Here is an 18,528-nt window from a genome sequence, read left to right as displayed (position 1 = left end):
GGTTCCTGAGGCTTCATCTAATACATGCATACACCGTGTAATGGTCAGATCACGGTAGATACATCCAGCACTGCAATGATCGATTTTTGGCTGGAAACACTGGAAATCCTTCCTTCTAGTCACTCTGCAGCCTCTGGCAATCGCACCTTCTTTTACCCTTAGTTTCTAGGAAACGAACTTGATTAGATCCCACGTGTGAGATCACAGAGTACTTGTCTTCCCATGTCAGGTTATTCCACTTAATGACTTCCAGTTCTACCTGCTGTTAGCCCAAATGGCAGGGAAGTATCCTTTTTATGATGGGAAAGTGTCTCACATTCATGTGCCACAACCCCTTCAGTCACCCAACAGTTGCGACACTCAGGCTGTTTGTGTTTCTTGGCTGTTGGGAATAGAGTTGCAACAAACATGGGAATGTGAATGTTACTTCAACATATTGATTTCATCGGCTTTGGATATACATAAATGGATGTACCCTTTTCAATCCTTTTTAAAAGATTGTACTGCCTAACAATGTTTGCACAAATATTAAGAATGATACTATAAAACAGCTTATTTATAAAGGCTAGTGACAAAATGGACCAAAATAGTCTATTATTTCACAACTTCAAAAAAGAAAAGTAAAATTCCATTATTATTTTGAAGACTTGGATATACAGTGTACAATTTTAGACTCAAAATGGTAGTGGTTGGCACACTTTCATATGTAAGCACAGCTAGATAAAACAGCATTCATAGAACAATTTCTCTTCATTTCTAGGATGGCTAAGTCACATAGCTGGCAGACAGTATAAGCCAGTCAGGCTTTCTCTCAATATGTAGGATGGCCCATGTCTCCTTGCATATGGCCTTGACCTCACAGGAAACAATCCAAGAAGCAACGATGCCAAAGGGGTTTAGTGGACTAGGGGTGTAATGTATGCATCAGGACCACACACGCAAGCTCATCAAAGTCCTGCCCTCCCATGGTGCCCTCCTTTGGAGATAAGGCCCTACGTCACTCTGGGGACCAAACTTTGATGGCATTTTCTTGCTCCAAGGGGTGGATCTAGAACTGCTGGCATGATGGGTAGCATCTCACTTAGCACGGAGGTCTGGTTCATGGAGGAAGGAATCACAGGGATTGACGAATCCCTTTCAAGTTTCCAGCTCATGGGTGATCACGTGCTGTGTGTTCAGAAAGTAGAGAAGCAAGATTTTTTTAACAATTCATTTTTATTGCAAAGTCAGACATATATATATAGAGAGAGAAAGGGAGACAGAGAGGAAGATCTTCCACCTGATGACCCACTCCCCAAGTGACCCCAATGGCCGGAGAAGTATCGATCCAAAGCCAGGAGCCAGCTCTTCTGGGTCTCCCATAAGGGCACAGGGTCCCAAAGACCCGGGCCATCCCTGACCACCCTCCCAGGCCACAGCAGGGAGTTGGATGGGAAGCGGGGCCACTGGCACCAGAACCAATGCCCACATGGGACCCCAGCCACTAGGCAACCACGCTGGCCCGAGAAGCAAGATTTTTTATCAGACACCAAGCATGAGAAGAATATTTGTGATCAAAGCCACATAATTTGAAATGCTCACAGCTCCTTGCTACTCAGGTTCACTGACGCCCGAGAGCGTTTCTGCTCCCAACAGGTGACACTGTGGATGGGCTAAGCCCCAACAGCTCAGGTGTCCTTAACTTGCTCATACCCAAGCACACAAATCACGTGACAGTCTTAAGAGCCTGCCTCTTTATGATGAATAAATCCCAGCCTCCAATGACTGTAGATCCACTTGTTAGGTGTAACATTTTATTTTTTTCTGAAAAGGCATGTTCAAAATTCTTTGTACCTACACAAAAGCAACCCCCTGCGTACAGATGTGATGACGTCAGTGGTGGAAGAGGCGAAGATTCGTATGAGCGAGGATGATTCCTAGTTCATCGCAAGCCTCAATCACAACTTTGTCAGCGGCAGAACCGGATGGAGCAGCAATGTACGCCACGCCACTCTGGGGGAAAAATAGAGGGTGACATTCAAAATAGAATTTCATGGATAATCAAAACCCTCCTCTGTGAAGAAGCAACCTGCAACCAAAATGGCAAAAATAACAGTACTTGGGTCCAAGGCCTCTCCAGATATTACTGATCTGTAGCACATGGCCACCAATTGGATACTGTACTCAAATTTAAGAACCACAAGCAGGGCTTCTGATATGGTCGCTTCATAAAGCTCATTTTTATGCAAACAAACCCAATTCCACACTTACCCTTTTCGCTCTATCCACATTATCCCTGAAGGGAAAGAAGGCATCAGAGCTGACAGAGACCCCACTCAGTTTGTCAACCCACTCCTTCTTCTCGGCCTCTGTTAACATTGCAGGGACTTCTTCAAAGAGAGCCTTCCACTTGAGCAGATCTTCATCCTAGGGGAACAGCAGGCCGGGGAGGTGAGTCTGACATCTCTGCTTTCAACCTGATGCACATCACAATGCCAGAAAGCATCTGAACATCTTTTCTGCCATCTTCATTATCCAACACTGCCTTGATTCGATTCGAATTCATATTTTTGGGGAATTTCTTCCATGCATGCTGTTCGGACATTAGTTTGGGTGCCACTGAAGGCCATCTGTTAAAGGCTTGGCTCCTCCTAAAGCCTTGGGTTGGTGGGAGCTCAATTCAATGACACTATTCAGAGGCAGGCGTCGCTAAGGTGAAGGCCCTGTCACTGAATCACGGTGGCTTTATGAGGCCACACAGAAGACACACGCACTCCCTCTTGCATGATGTTTTGACCCCTCAACAAATGCATGATGGGACTGCTTAATCCTGACTGAATCTCTAAAACCAACAGCCCAAACAACTTCTCTTAGCTGCATAAATGGCTTGCTTCAGGTAGTTTATTATAGTATTGAAAGACTGATGAACAATGTGTTTTGGAAAGATTTCACTAAAGAAAACTTTTCCAAGTAGATCATCTAAATGTACTTTCTAAATGTACTTTGTTTTTGAATCTTCTTGAAGTTAAATCTGCCACTGAATCTCTATGTAGCAAAGCAAGCAAAAGGAATATCACACTGCAAAGGTATTAGGAGATAAACTTCCATAATCAATCTGGAAATAGATGATTGACAACCAAAAGCTTTATTTTGAAACTGTAACTCAAACATGAGGTCAGCTGTAGACAAATGAAACACATGACTCAGAATATTTGCTATGGGCTGTTTTTATGTTCCCTCTGAAGGTGTTGCTGCACCTTCGAAGCAACGGTGTTCAGGTGAGAGGCCTCCTGGAGCTCCGTGGCCTCTACAGGAGTGCAGGAGTGCTTTCTGAGGCTCTGTGGGCTGGTCTGTGCCTCCCAGCCGTGAACACGGGCCACTCATCTCCTGCAGAGGATCTATAGCAAGTAGACAGCGGCTCTCATCAGCCACCAGGCCCGCCAGCTAGGATGATGAACTTCCTGAGTTTCAAATTGTGAGAACTAAATGACTGCTTTTTATATGTTTCCCAGTCTGTGGTGCTCTCCTATAGCAACACAGACACTAAGACTAGCATGCATATTTAAAAAGGCACTTCCATTCTGTCTGACATTTTGGCACTAACATACTTTCATTCTAGTTCACAAAGAAATACATTTCCAGAATTCCTAGGAGGGGTTTACTGGATGAAAACACAACGAGTATTGGAAGAAGAGTTGCTGGAGCTGCTTCCTGGCTGCCAGGCTCACACTCTGCAACGTTGGGCTTCAGGGATGCCCCCGGGAATCCTGATTCCTGCCAGGCTAACTCAGCACAAGCTGAATGCACCCCAGAAGAGCACCCAGTTTTTCCAGCCAGACATCTTTGATTACTGCAGAACTTCATTGAACTCTCACGAGACCCAGAGACTGCCAAATCTTTCCTCTTGGTAGCCTATCCCATTTCTAATCCTATGTTACCTCTTCCAAATATAAGACCGTGAAGACCAGGAAAAGTAAGAGAAACTGATTGACTTGTTGGCGGCACTGGTACAAAACACAGCTGTGTATCCGTGTCAGGTAATCTGTGTTTAGCACTGAGCATACATCCACCATGCAGTCAGAGCTGGGTCAGGAATGGTGAGATTCCTTAAGTTTTCAAGTAAAAACCTGCCTTCCTGACTGAATCAGTTCGCGTCATCCAAGCGCTGGAGCTGGGTGGGGGTCAGGCCAGGTTCGGTTGTGATAAAAACAGTACACAACACAAAATGCCAAGGCGAGGCTGCCTGTGCCTGTTAGGAACGCAGCACCCAACCAGCACACTTCCCACTGGTTTAGGTGAGGGTCGAGTGTGTGATGGGCAGAGCCGGGATGGACTGCAATACTCATTGGTTCCAGTGGAGGTCGGGGCTGAGGATAGAACCAACCCAGCGGTTGCAACCACCAGCTGATTGGGGTGATGGACTGAGGCGGGCACTGTGCTTGCTAGTACATATAGGAACCTGATCTGGGAACACCTCAAAGTTTCTTTGGGGATCCATTCAATCAAAATGGAGGAATCAGAACATTAACCAAGAAAAGATAGAAGATGGAGCAGATCAACCAACCACCTCAGCTATATGTTGGCAGTGAAATACTGGACAAGGGGAGACTCTATGATGGACTATGTCAACCAGTGGACTCTGCACCAGCCTCATTGTACCTGGATTGTTGCTGATGGTATGTTGGAGCTTTTAACTGAGCGGGATGATACTCTGCTGGCTCTGCCTTCAGACTAGAGGGGGTCTCCCTGAGAAGGTGTTGAACTTGACTGGACAATGGGACTCTGGACTATATGTTTGTTATATGCTTGCAATGAGGGAATCCCAAATGAACTTGAGCTGTGGTTATGCAACAAGGTGGAGGAATCCACCATGGGGGGAGGGTTTAGGGAGGGGTGGGGAAAATCCCAGTACCTATGAAACTGTCACGTAATACAATGTAATTAATGAATAAATTAATTTTAAAAACCCTGCCTTCCAAAACTTATCACCAAGAGGGGAAGTATAAAACAAAACCAGTGGTCATTCCTTTTTTTTTTTTTTTAAGAGGTTTATAAGTTCAGAAAGGGATAAAGAAAGTGAACTAGAAATAATTTAAAAAGCAAACCAACCACCCAACAGTACTGGTAAGAAGTTCTGATAAACAACTCTAAATGATTTCAAATGTTAAGGGAAGGGGACTGGCTGGACGCAGGAAGGCAAAGTCCGTGGCACAGGAAATGCCGGGCTGGTTTATGTGGGTTGTCCAGGACCCAGTGACGAGCCTCTTACCTCGCCGATGGTTCCAGTCACATACTGATCGATGGCATTGGAGATCTCTGCTCTCTTCACTCCTGCCTTAAACTTCATTGAGAGCACCTGTGGGTGGTGCCTAAGCCACCAGTAGTTGGCCTTATCCCCTGCCAAGCGCGTGCAGTGTATCCGGGACTGCTGCCCCGCACCGATGCCAATCACCTGAGGAAGATGTGTAAGATGAGTGCCCTTTCCAATGACAAATACTCTCCAAGGATCTTTTATGCACATTTCCCAAAACATACCTGCTAATTTTGTTGAAGATTAGAAAAAAAAAATATGTGATTCTTTAAGTTACTAAAAGGGGGAAGGTAAGAGTTTTATAATGACTAAATGTTCCTTTTACCTCAATGATAATGAATGTATGTCTTAATATTCCAGAATTTTCTAAAATTATTAAAACTATACTGTGGCACAGAGGATTAAACTACCAATGGCAGCACCAACATCCTATAGAACAGCTTGTTTGAATCCTGGATGCTCCACTTCAGATTCAGCTCCCAGCTAATGTGCCTGGGAAAGCAACAGAGATTGGTCTATGTCCTTGGGGTCCTGAACTCACATAGGAGACCTGGAAGAAGGTCCTGGCCTCTGGTTCTTGGCTTCAACCTGGCCTCAGCTCCAGCCAGAGTGGCCATTTGGGAAGTAAACCAACAGAAGGAAGAGAGCTTTCTCTCTCTAACTGCATTTCAAGTAAATAAAATCCTTTTTAAAAAAAATTTTCATTATTAATGGCCTGAGGGAAGAATTATGAAAACTATAAAAATAACTACAGTTATTTGAAAGCCTTTATACCAGATTTAACTTACAGCTCAAATACAATAGAACTGATGTGGAAAGGGTAAAAAGTACCTCCCAGGAACCTACTAAAGTTTCTTCTTTTCTTCTTCTTCTATTAAAAAAGTTGAATTCTGAGAAACAATAACCTTAAGGCATAGGTGTTTTCTGCGTTTGATGTCTAACAGTCAGCCTTTTAGTGGTCTGCCTGAAGGCACCCTCCACGCCTAGGGGCTGCTGCGGGCAACCTCCACCACATCACCAGTCAGGGAAGCCGCAACCCTCATGCAGCAAGCTCATCTTGGATGCATTTATTCTGCACAGCTTTACTGGGACTTAACAGCCTATGGCCAAGATACCAGTAATCGCCATCTCCCAAAATGTGTCCATGGAGACTAGAAATCTTAACAGTTGGAAATCACGACTTCCAGGTCACTTGCTAATTAATATCCATTAGTGGGCCAGATAACTTACCATATGCCATAAGGGGACTCAAGAGGCACTGTGAAAAAAAAATGGCTCTCAATGCTGCTCCAAGCACAGCAAAACCAAGTTCACCCTAGTTAAGAGAGGCCTTGGTGATCAAGCAACTCAACCTTATAGTCTATGATTTAGCATCTTAGGAAAGAGGTTAAATATCTTGCTTACCACCAAATACAAAATGTTCTACATTGCAATTATGAAAGTGGTAACACAATCACACAACTTATGAAAAGGGGTCATACCACACATTTTAAAAGGGTGAATTTTGCCACACAAAGATTTGTCTCCAAGAACCCAATTGTAAAATTTCAGGTTAACTCCTGCTCTAGCAACCTTTACACTAAGAATCTTGGTAGCATAAGTAGTATTTGTGAAAATAGTACTGCAAGCTGTAAAACTGCCGGGTAGCAGCATCCTCCCTTACTCCTCTTCATCAGAAATGTCAGCACGTGGGGAGAGAGAGCGAGTAATGGAACTCAGTAACAGCCAGTGGAGTGTGACTTCAAAATGTGCAATTTAATGCAGGCGAGAGGCAACGCAGATTTCCGTACTTGTTTCCAAAGATACTTCTTAACCACATTAGCCTGAGCAGTCTACAAGGTGCTGAGTAAATACCAACAAACTTGGCATAGATTCCCTTCCAAGCTATCTGGTGCCTGAGGCAGATGGACTTTGGAATGTGATTTTATGAAACACCAGTCCCCCTGAGGTAGGGCTGACAGCTTGGTTACCTGCCCGTTCTTGGCATAGCACACCGAGTTAGACTGAGTGTACTTGACAGCGATGGTGGCCACGATGAGGTCTCTGATGGCAGGCTCTGGCAGCTAAAGAAACAGAATGGTAAACCGGATCAAGATCAGGCCCTTTAAACTCTGAGCTTCTTACCTATTATTAATGTGATGGACCTACAATATGGTTACAGCTCTCAAAACACAGTAAAATGGACTGTTCATGCTACACATGACTACAATGTTCTAAGAAGATTAAGTATTTAAGATTATTAACAGTGAAATTTAGCACAATGCCTAATGTGTCACAGACAAGCCAATGCCATCTTGCAATAATTTTAGACTAAGTCTTGCATATCATACAGATATAAAATACAACATCCTCTCTAAAACTCACAAGATTTTCTCAACAAGAGAGCCTCTAAATATCTGGAGACATGATAAAATTTATGCTGGAAAACAATACTGACAACAGTTTTCACAGATGCTACAAACCGCTGTGCTGTACACACTAGGTCAAGACCAATCAGTGAAAATCAAATTAGGATCAATTTCTCTTTCGCTTAGAATATTCTATGCAGGAACTACAATATGTATTGCATATTAACATTACAAGTAGAACCAATGTAACAGTCAAAAATGTCACTGCTTTTAGTGAATACAAACTGGAAGGATGGTGCTCCATGCCCCGGTGCTGTGGGAAAAGGGTAGCAGCCGCAGCAGGTAGATTAGCCTGAATGCAATAATTTTGACTTCATCTAAATGGAAAACATCTACTCTGCAAAAGACCTATTGTTGACAGAATAAAGACTGGGACAAAATATTTACAAACCTCATACGACAAAGAGCTATTATCTGTAACATATCTTAAAATTCTCAAAATTGAGTTACACAAACACTTCAACTTCAACTTCTAGAAAATGGGCCAATGATAGGAGCAGACAGTTCATGTAAAGGACATAGAGATGCACTAAGCACATGGAAAAAACTGAACATCGTGAGGCTTTAGCAAATACAAGCTAATTTCAAATCAGTGAGACAATCAGAATGTCTTCAAGGAAAGCAGCAACACCCAAGCTGGGGAGGACGAACGCTGCTTGAAGCATGGGTGGCTTCGTCTAGAACTAGACAGGTATCCACTGTACTACAAAGCAATAGCTCTACTGGGCATTCCCCACAGCCTAAAACCTGCACATGCGTGGAGAAGGATTAAGATTTACAGAAAAGCCGAAGAAGCAGCTGTTCAGAGGAGGCGGGGGCGGCAGGGAAGTGAGCCTGGCTGTAGAAGGGCACCATGGGAATTCCACCTTGACTGTGGCTTTCATGGCAAACCTGTGGGTGAGGCGCTTCACTACAGTTCTACAAGACGCTATCAGAGAAAAGGAGGCTAAGGGCTCTTCAGGAACTTTGAAAACTCCAAGGGAATGTACAGTTTTTAATCTCAAAACTTAACTTAATGCCCACACTGTATAAAGGGTAACACCACTGCCTACAAGACCAGCACGCTATGAGGGCACCAGTTTGAGACCTGCCTGCCCCCCTTCTGATCCAGTTCCCCTCTAATGCACCTGGGAAAGCAGGCAGGACATTCTATTGGAAAGGTCTCTCTACATCCCTCTACTCAATAACTGCCTTTCAAGTAAATAAGCAGTCGTTTAAAAATTAGAAGTTTTAGGGTCCAGCATGATAGCATAGTGGTTAAAGTCCTTGCCTTGAACATGCCAGGATCCCATATGGGCACCGGTTCTAATTCCAGCAGTCCTGCTTGCCATCCAGCTCCCAGCCTGTGGCTTGGGAAAGCATTCGAGGACGGCCCAAAGCCTTGGGACCCTGCACCCGCGTGGGAGACCCAGAAGAAGCTCCTGGTTCCTGGCTTTGGATTGGCTCAGCTCCGGCTGTTGTGGCCGCTTGGGGAGTGAGTCATTGGGCGGAGGATTTTCCTCTCTTTCTCTCCTCTTCTCTGCATATCTGCCTTTCCAATTAAATAAAAATCTTTTTAAAAAAATTATAAGCCTTAAAAAAACTGGTAGCAGTCAAGAATTTATTATTGTAAGGTGTTACTAATGTAATATCTGCTTTATATGCTATTTAAGTCACCAACTATTAATTCAATAACCCTGATTACATGAAAGATTAGTAACGAAGTCAGCTCCTCGACATTTAGCTTCAGGTACAAGGCCAGCATTCTGAGCTAAGGTCAAAGTGTATGCAAATTGCAAGGAATGGGGTGATGGGCTAAGAGGGAAAGAATCTAGGTCTACAAACAGCCAACACTCCTTCCTCCTGTTGGTCTCGGGATGGAAATGGTTCTAGACCTAATTAATGACTTCGGGGCTAGAATTTTAACAAAACCCATTCCAGATGAGGTTATATAGAAACTAAAAAGAAAATGTTAACCATCACTCTCATCCGACAATTTCAAATTTCTACTAAGAAAAATTTCAGTATGTTACTATTGCTACATATATCTTACAAGCTTGTTTTCGTCAAGATATCAATTTTCCAAAGACAAAAATGGAAGAACAATTATTAAATCAAAAAAACCATCAAATGAAAAGATGTCTTAATCATCATATGCTTGTTAGCAGAACTATCCCGTTAAACATGAAGACTAATTTGCAGCAATCTCTAAGTACTGGAGCCAGACTTAGAAATAAACTGCAATTCTTCATTCCACTTATGTGAACGACAAGAGACCAATCAATCCTGCTCCAGGAACAAATGAAAAACGAAATCGCAGAGCAAGCAACGCAGGAAATACTGACAGGCAAAGGTCCCAGAGACAAAGAAGCCAGAGGAAATGCACCTGACAATCAAAACGCTTCCTCGGAAAACTAAGAGGCAAACAAGCAAACACAACTTTAGGTTGCCAAGCAGGACACTAAGGGATGAAAACGGAGTTCCACGAACATCAAAGAGGGACACTGGTCAACGGCCAGGGCTTCAGGAGAGCAGGCGTGGCCATAAACAGAGAAGCCCTCACAAAACTGAGGCCAAAATGCAAACCAAGTCAATTTTCACCAGGATGAAAATGATGAGCTGCACTGTAACTGCCCAGCAGAGGCACAATGCAACTCAAAAGCTAAGCCAACAGCATCCGGGCCCTCAAGGTGTTCCCCAAACACCTGATGTGCAGCACTCAATCAAAAAAATCCCAAACAACGAAGCAATGCCTTCAAAGCATCAGAAAAACGGGCCCGGCAGCGTGGCCTAGCGGCTAAAGTCCTCGCCTTGAAAGCCCCGGGATCCCATATGGGCGCCGGTTCTAATCCTGGCAGCTCCACTTCCCATCCAGCTCCCTGCCTGTGGCCTGGGAAAGCAGTTGAGGACGGCCCAATGCATTGGGACACTGCACCCGTGTGGGAGACCCGGAGGAGGTTCCAGGTTCCCAGCTTCGGATCAGCGCGCACTGGCCCGTTGCGGCTCACTTGGAAAGTGAATCATCGGACGGAAGATCTTCCTCTCTGTCTCTCCTCCACTGTGTATATCTGGCTGTAATAAAATGAATAAATACTTAAAAAAAAAAAAAAAGCATCAGAAAAACCTGTGAACTTCAGACTCAGCAGCTAAAATACCTTCAAAAAACCAAGTTTGTACGTGTATGTGTGAGGTGTATCTTTTTAAAGCCTTATTTCAGCACATCTGTTTCCTTACAGTGTAGCTTGGCACAGATTTCTCAACCATCCTCTCTGTCAAAATTGTACAATCTTCGCAACAGACGACAGTCACTTCAGTAGCGGGCCTTGTGTATTGAGATGATAACCCAAACCCAAGAGTCTTCATTATTACCCTAGGATGACAAGAAGTACACGCGGAAAAACTGCCAAGCAAAAACATTGATCAGAGGACTGAAAATAGAAACTACTTAAATATCTATCCTTGGTACCATATGGCCTTTCCAACAGCGGTGTGGGCTTACACTTCCTGTTATGGAAAGCACCTGCATGCTGCTGGATGGGAAAAAGCACAATTCTAGAAGACACGATCTTATGTATAACTGAAGATGAGCATCACACACGTACAGAAGCTTCTAAGATGGTCTTTCACTATTCAAACACTCAGGCTCATTTGACAACTTAATGTGCTAACCGTATGCATACCGACCACCTCTCAATATGGGCCTTCATCGATGTATTAACAAGCACTCACTTCAGACACTGTCAACTTACTTCTTTATTCTTGGTGACAACATTGCTGAACAGTGATCTGTCAATGACACCATTGTTTCTCTTCTGACTTAAACGAAGACCAAAGAGAGTTCGAACTTCATTTTCATCTGGTTTGTAAGACGCATCCATCTAAGATACAAATACAAAAAGCTAAAAATTAAATAATCTACAACACTCCAAGATATTTTTATTAATATGCACAATGTATTCATTATTAGAAATATTAGATGTATTATTCTAATTTAAACATGTGTAAGATCAGTTTTATATGGGCATGATACAATGGCCATGCCCCATTATTTTGCTCCAACATTTAAAAATATTACAACCCTGTAGCATTTTATACAATTTACAATTTATATATAGCATTAAAGCCAAATGATCCCATGAATCTTTAGTTGCAGTAACTACAACTTATTCCTTCTATCTAGCAGACAAAATGGGTTTACTTAGGAGCAGACTGTGACCCAAAAATTCAATTTTAATTTCCCTTTGTTTTAAAAAATTTATTATGAAATCACAAAGCTAACAATTGAGTTTAAACGTTAAATAAAAGATTTGTGGTCTGGCATCTCTACTGCAGAATTTATGGGTACAGCAAGTTCAGCTACTGCCTGCAATGCCAGCATCCCACAGGGATACAGATTGAGTCTCAGCTGGAAAATCAGCAGAAGATGGTCCAAGTGCTTAGCCCCCTGCACCAAGGAGGAAGACCCAGGTGAAGTTCCTGGCTCCTGGCCTTGGCATCGCCCATCCTTGGCTGTTGTGGACATTCGGGGTGTGAGTCAGTGGATAGAAGATCCCTCCCTCTATGCCACCCCCTCTCTTTGAAAGGCAAAATTACAGAGAGAAGAACCAACAGGCAGAAAGAGAGAGAAAAGAAGAGAAAGATATCTTCCATCTGCTGGTTCACTTCCCAATGGCCCAAGTGGCTGGAGCTGAGGGAATCTGAAGCCAGGAGCTTCTTCCAAGTCTCCCATGTGGCTGCAAGGGCCCAACACTTTCACCATTCTTCGCTGCTTTGCCTGCTTAAGCAGGGAGCTGGACCAGTGGAACATGGGAACATGAACTGGCACCTTTATGGGACACTGGCACTTCTATCACTTCATGGTGCTGGCCCATAAATAAATACCCAGAGAGAGAGAGAGAGAGAGAGAGAGAGAAGAGTGAGAAAAAGAACTCATGTCATTTATTGTTGTCTTTCAATCCCAAAGTTTGAACTGAAAAAAAAAAAATATATATATATATATATATATATATATATTTCAGAAAGTCTGTGGAAAATTGAAATTTTTTCTGGTGAAAAAAACTGAGATCAATGCAAGTTTTTTCAATTATGCATTTTCTATGGACTTTATGAAAACCTTTCAGATGTGTAAGAAACTCTACTTTTCTAAACATGGTAATATTTCTTCAATTACCAGTTAGATAACCTGTGACTTATGTTTCAATCATCTATAAACAATTGCCCCTACATAGTCTTATAAAACTTATAAAATTTCTAAGATCACTATACTCTCCTACTGACTGATGTCAAAAGAAACTTGTCACTTGTATCATAAGCAGAGCAAGTGATTGTATCCACATGCAAAATAGGAAAGCTGCCGAGTAAATGCAGACGAAGGGCTGAAGGCCTTTCACAGGCTTCAACAGGGGCTGTCACATTAGAAAGAAGACAAAATGGTGAGCTCGATTTTAAAGAAAATGTTTTTCTCTGACAGCTGTAATAGGTACCTAACACTTTGAACAGACACTAGATAAACTGAAAAACACTGGGGCATGTTTTACATGGGTAAACTTGCTGTCTAGCAGTTTTACAGAAAGACTATGCAAGGTTAGTGTTCCATTTCCCTCTTTCCTGTGGATTATATGTTCGCTGGTCTATTACAATTAGGAATATATCTTTAATAATTCCATTATATGGAGTTGGGAGCTCAATTTTCTTTTGCATCAATACCAAGTGAGAATCAGCATTATGACTTTTTGCTTGCAATCCAGCTAACTCTTGGCATTCTAAAGACACAATCTTACTGTGGTATCTGTTATACAGGAACTCCCAGAAATCCTTCAGCAGGGATAATATGGCAGCCTGGGTTAAACCACTACTGGGACTCCAGCAATTCAACAATTTTACCACAAAAATAGTCAAATAACATGAACACAGTTCATTTAGTAAAAAGATGCGTAATAGAAAAGATGTTTGCCCAACATGCAACTGGATGTTAGAACTGATAAAAAACCATTCTCATCTATCTAACTGTGAAGATGAAAAACCGTAAGAACGCATAGCGGGGGGCCAGCATCATGGCATACCAGGTTAAGTGGCCACCTGCAACACTGATATCCCCATGGACACCAGTTCAAGACCCGGCTGTTCCACTTTTCATCTAGCTATTGGACCTGGGAAAACAGCAAAAGATGGCCCAAGACTTTCCTGGGCCCCTGCACGCACGGGGGGAGCGTGGGGGACAGGGGACTCTAGGCATCAGCCAGGACAAGTCTTTGCTGTTGCCAACATCTGGCTAGTGAACCAGTAGATGGAAACTCTTTCTCTCTGTAACTTTCTCTAGCTATAACTTTGTCTTTCAAATGACTGAGTCTTCAAGAACAACAACAACAAAAAAGCAAAATTAAACAGAAAAAAAGAAAAAACAATTCTTGCAAAAGTGTTAGAAAATAGATGACACCCTTATAAACTCCCTATCAAGACATTAACTTTTTCGTACAATCTCTAAGAAAGGCAGTGTCTAGCAAAACCACCAACACACTCCTAAGGTTTCTCTAGATTCTTCCTGGGAGGAGTGTACATGGTAGCCATCTAGACAGGTGGCTGGCTAGGCAGGCTTAAGACACAATTTTCTCAGTGGTGAGGTCAGGTGTATTTTTGTCAGCAAAAAGACAGAAAAAGGAATGTAAATATTTACTGAATATGCAGAGACTATCTCAGGAAAGAGAAGTAAGAAATTTGAAGTATTAGTCTCTTGAAAAACAGGGAAGAGAGGGGAGATTTTCTAATGAATAATACTTCATGTCTTTTGAATAAGAATATAAATATCTATACATATATAAAACATCTTTAAAGTTTCCAAATCAAGGGTAAGAAAATAATCTTAACATTGAAGGGAATAACACAGCATTAAAGTTCAAAATGGTAGTAAAGAGGAATAAATTGGAAATTTTCATGAAGCTCATGAAGCAAGTTAAACACAGAGAAAAAGACACCAAAGAACAAGTTAATATTTTGAACATGAATTAGACTAACCTGGAGAACACAGTAACTTCCATTTTTCTTCTTAGAAAGTATTTTCAAGGCTTCTTCCTCATACCCTGGGGCAACAATGCCATCAGACACCTACAAATGCATTCAATATGAATCTCTTTTAGAAACTCGGAGAACATCTGAAAAAATCTAGCAATAGCCATTTGTCTTAAACAACACAGCAGCATACTAATTTTTAGTTATTTTTTTTTATTCTGTAGCAGATAATACCTATGTCACACTTGGAACAGATTATAATTTGATTTTAGAACGCAGTATTCTCGAGGTGACCCCATCTCTTTCTGCAAACAAGGTAGATTTGTTCTAACGTGTGCATCTCACTCTCAGCAGGGTGGTGTTCTATACCCCAGAGCGCAGGTTCTAGTCCAGAGCCTGGGAGTGTGTCTCAGCAGCAAGACTGATACACTGCATGGAAGCGGAACATTATCTTGTAATTGTATCTACAAAGGCTGTAGCCTTGCTACAATCACGGACAGGGCAGAACAGCTCCACCGTCGCTGGGATGCAACCGTCAAAAGAAACCCAAAAGCACTCAAAAATTAGACCCATGCCCCTTCGGCCTTGTTACCCAATATTTCCCTCTAAGCCTTTTCTCTTCTTAAAAATATTCATTTGTTCATCCTGGGAAAGGCAGATTTATAGAGAGACAGAAAGCTCTTCCTTCCATCGCTGGTTCATCCCACAAATGACTGGAACAGCCGGAGCAGTGCTGATCAAAGCCAGGCGCCTGCAGCTTCTTCCGGGCCTCCCACATGGGTGCAGGGTCCCAACGCTTTGGGCCTTGACTGCTTTCCTAGGACATAAGCTGGGAGCTGGACGGAAAGTGGAGCAGAGATGTTGGTACTTGCAGGCTAAGGATTAGCCACCGAGCCATCTCTCCAGTCTTAAAGCTTGTTTTCTTTTCTTTCTGCCTCCCTACCACCTTTATGGAGTATTTTAATGATTTTCAACTGTCCTTTCCCTTACAGACCTAGGACTTTTATACACTGTCACAGCACCGTCCAGGATAGCAACTTCTGATCTTTGTTAATACTAACTTTGTATTAAGAGAAGAGCTAGAAAGCTTAAAAGAATTACATAGATTTTAGAAAGTTAAAGGAAAAAATAGAATTTTAAAATAATATAAATTCAGGGCCCAGTGCTGTGGCCTAGCGGCTAAATTCCTCGCCTTGAACGCACCAGGATACCATATGGACGCCAGTTCTAATCCCAGCAGCTCCACTTCCCATCCAGCTTCCTGCTTGTAGCCTGGGAAAGCATTCAAGGATGGCCCAAAGCCTTGGGACCCTGCACCCGTGTGGGAAACCTGGAAGAAGTTCTTGGCTCCTGGCTTCAGATCGGCACAGCACTGGCTGATGTGGTCACTTGGGGAGTGAATCATTGGACGGAAGATCTTCCTCTCTGTCTCTCCTCCTCTCTGTATATCTGAATTTGTAATGAAAATAAAATAAATCTTAAAAAAAAATGTATATATATATATATAAATTTTCCACAAACTTTTTGAATCCTCACAATATATATGAAAATTAACCTAGCAGCCACATATCCATGTGAAACAACCAGTAGCTCAAAATTAAATGTTTGATGTAAAATGTGAATATTCTAAACAAGAAGCTGGACTAATTTACAGATGTTACAAATACATGTATTTCATGGGTATAATTTTAATGAACACGATGAACAAATGAGATTTACTCAATTATATATGAACCATGACACATGAAAGCTCACTAACCTCTCTAGAGATAATTTTTGCAGTTGGGACATCACAAACATCAGACAGTGCAACAAAATCACCAAATGAAGACATCCTGTCAGCCCCTAGAAATGAACAGTAGGACAAGGTAAATAATCCTATAGCAAAAACGTTTTTAAGAGTCCCCATGCAATCAGATCAGATCCCTTCCTCCAAAGCTAACTGTATTGTTTATGTAAGAGTGAGCTAACAGGCCGTCAATCATTGGCCTAGACAGCAGGAAGGCACCCATCAGCTTCAGCTTTCAGAGCAGCCTTCAGCCAACTGTCTCTGAAGGATCTTTGGAAAGCTTGGATTACGCTCTGCAATCATATGGTTTCTACTCCAACCATTCAGAATTTTGCACAAGAGGTTCAAAATCAACCACCAATAATGCATAAACAAGCTATGTGATTTTGTTTCAACCAAAGTATGACAAACATAAGTGATAGGATGGGTTCAACCTGAGGACCATTCTTCCCTGACCGCTTCACTCAAGGTTATCTATTAACCATAACATGTTATTTAACACTAACATTCAACTAATAATCACTTATCAAAATATTAATAGCAAATGTAATTGACACAAACTGACTAGGCTTACATATCACAAAATTTACTTATATAATAATTTAAATTCAATTTTTAAGATTTGTGGTATCTATGTCAAAAATTATTCATTGAACATACTACATAATTATAGAATTAAATAACCTGTGGTTTAATATTACACTAGTGGTCATATATTAAGCAGTGTAAATACCTTCAGTCGCCTAATTTGAAATGACATGCACAAAACTGTGTTTCTTTTTACTATACTGAAATATTAACACATACTTTTGTAAACAAAATATGCTAGAATGTATTCATATAACACTTTTCAAGTAGTAATTAAAAACAGACTACAAGTAACTTGAAACCTTGTAATGAAATAATGAGTATTACTATTTTCTTCTACACTAGGTAAAATGTTGCTTTTCTTTCACCCAGGACAAAGCCCACTTCATCTGACCTCTTGCTCTGGCATATGCGGTTGCCACAGCTGTGAGGGTTTGATAGAGATCATGGACCATGCAGACCCTGGCCTCATCTTCACTCAGTGGAATTCCCACCGCGGCACCTGTCAATGCAGAACACCATTGAGTAAACAATAAACCTCAAATCGCAAGTTGCCTACTTCCGTCATTCCTGAGTCAAGACTACATTTGTTTTTTAGCATCTAGACTAGGTAACATATTTGCTAATACCTGTGCCAAACTGAAACACCAAAAGCAAGTTGGGGAGGAGGCAGAAGAGTCGGACGGTCCCTGGCATGCGGAAGCTGCCTCGCTTCACTCCTGCCTCAAGTTCCCACTTGACTTCACACGGCTCCGATGTCCTCTCTGCTGACGCTGCTATTAAGTGCAGTAAGTACTGAGAACCATGTGTCTGGCAGAGAGCAGATCTAGTGATACCCATACCTAAGGTGTGCAGCTAAAGACTAAACAGAGGCAAGAATGTATCATCTAATGGCTATAAACAGTTACAGGTAAATCTAAAAATAGGGGGCTGGTGCTGTTGCCTAGCACAGCAACACTTCATATGGGCAGTGGTTTGTTCCGGCAACTCCACTTCCAGTCCAGTTCCCTGCTATTGCGCATGGGAGAACAGTCCAGTCCACACGGGTCACTGTATCCATGTGGCCGAGCCGGAAGAAGCAGCTGGTTCCCAGCTCTGAACCAGCCCAGCTCCAGGTATGTTGGCCATGTGGGAAGTTGAACCAGCAGATGCAAGATCTCCCTCTGTCTCTCCTTCTTCAACTCTGCTTTTCCAATAACTACTTCTTAAAATAAACAAACAAAAATTGTTTCTTTAAGTCTATTTGGTTCCATCTTCAACCATGAAAAATACTCATTCGCCTCAAGTTACTTCACTATTTTTTATTTTATTTTTTTTTTCACAGATTACCTCTAAAATAATTAAGACTTTCGGCCAGAAAAATTAATCTTTTGAAAACAAAAGTATAACAATAACAAAAAGCCATATTTCACACCTGGTACTAACAGTAAACATTCATAGTACAAAATTATCTGTTAAAATCAAATTCC

At 42.0% G+C, this 18,528-nt stretch overlaps 1 protein-coding gene across 1 annotated transcript in view; it reads right to left on the bottom strand.

The window, feature by feature from the left end:
* Positions 1-1,776: 1,776 nt before the first annotated feature.
* The window catches only part of ATIC (5-aminoimidazole-4-carboxamide ribonucleotide formyltransferase/IMP cyclohydrolase), a 31,002-nt gene continuing 14,250 nt past the window's right edge, over positions 1,777-18,528 (bottom strand). The window contains exons 9-16 of the mRNA XM_004576860.3: positions 17,454-17,561; positions 16,442-16,527; positions 14,689-14,778; positions 11,427-11,555; positions 7,261-7,353; positions 5,249-5,431; positions 2,251-2,406; positions 1,777-1,992 (exon numbers count right to left, since the gene is read on the bottom strand). Coding sequence (XP_004576917.2) covers positions 1,873-1,992; positions 2,251-2,406; positions 5,249-5,431; positions 7,261-7,353; positions 11,427-11,555; positions 14,689-14,778; positions 16,442-16,527; positions 17,454-17,561 — 965 coding nt within the window. The 3' untranslated portion in view covers positions 1,777-1,872. The remainder of the gene's footprint in view (positions 1,993-2,250; positions 2,407-5,248; positions 5,432-7,260; positions 7,354-11,426; positions 11,556-14,688; positions 14,779-16,441; positions 16,528-17,453; positions 17,562-18,528) is intronic.

Source organism: Ochotona princeps, chromosome 5 (genome assembly GCF_030435755.1).
Source record: "Ochotona princeps isolate mOchPri1 chromosome 5, mOchPri1.hap1, whole genome shotgun sequence".
Taxonomy (NCBI): domain Eukaryota; kingdom Metazoa; phylum Chordata; class Mammalia; order Lagomorpha; family Ochotonidae; genus Ochotona; species Ochotona princeps.
This window is presented reverse-complemented; position numbering and strand designations above follow the sequence as displayed.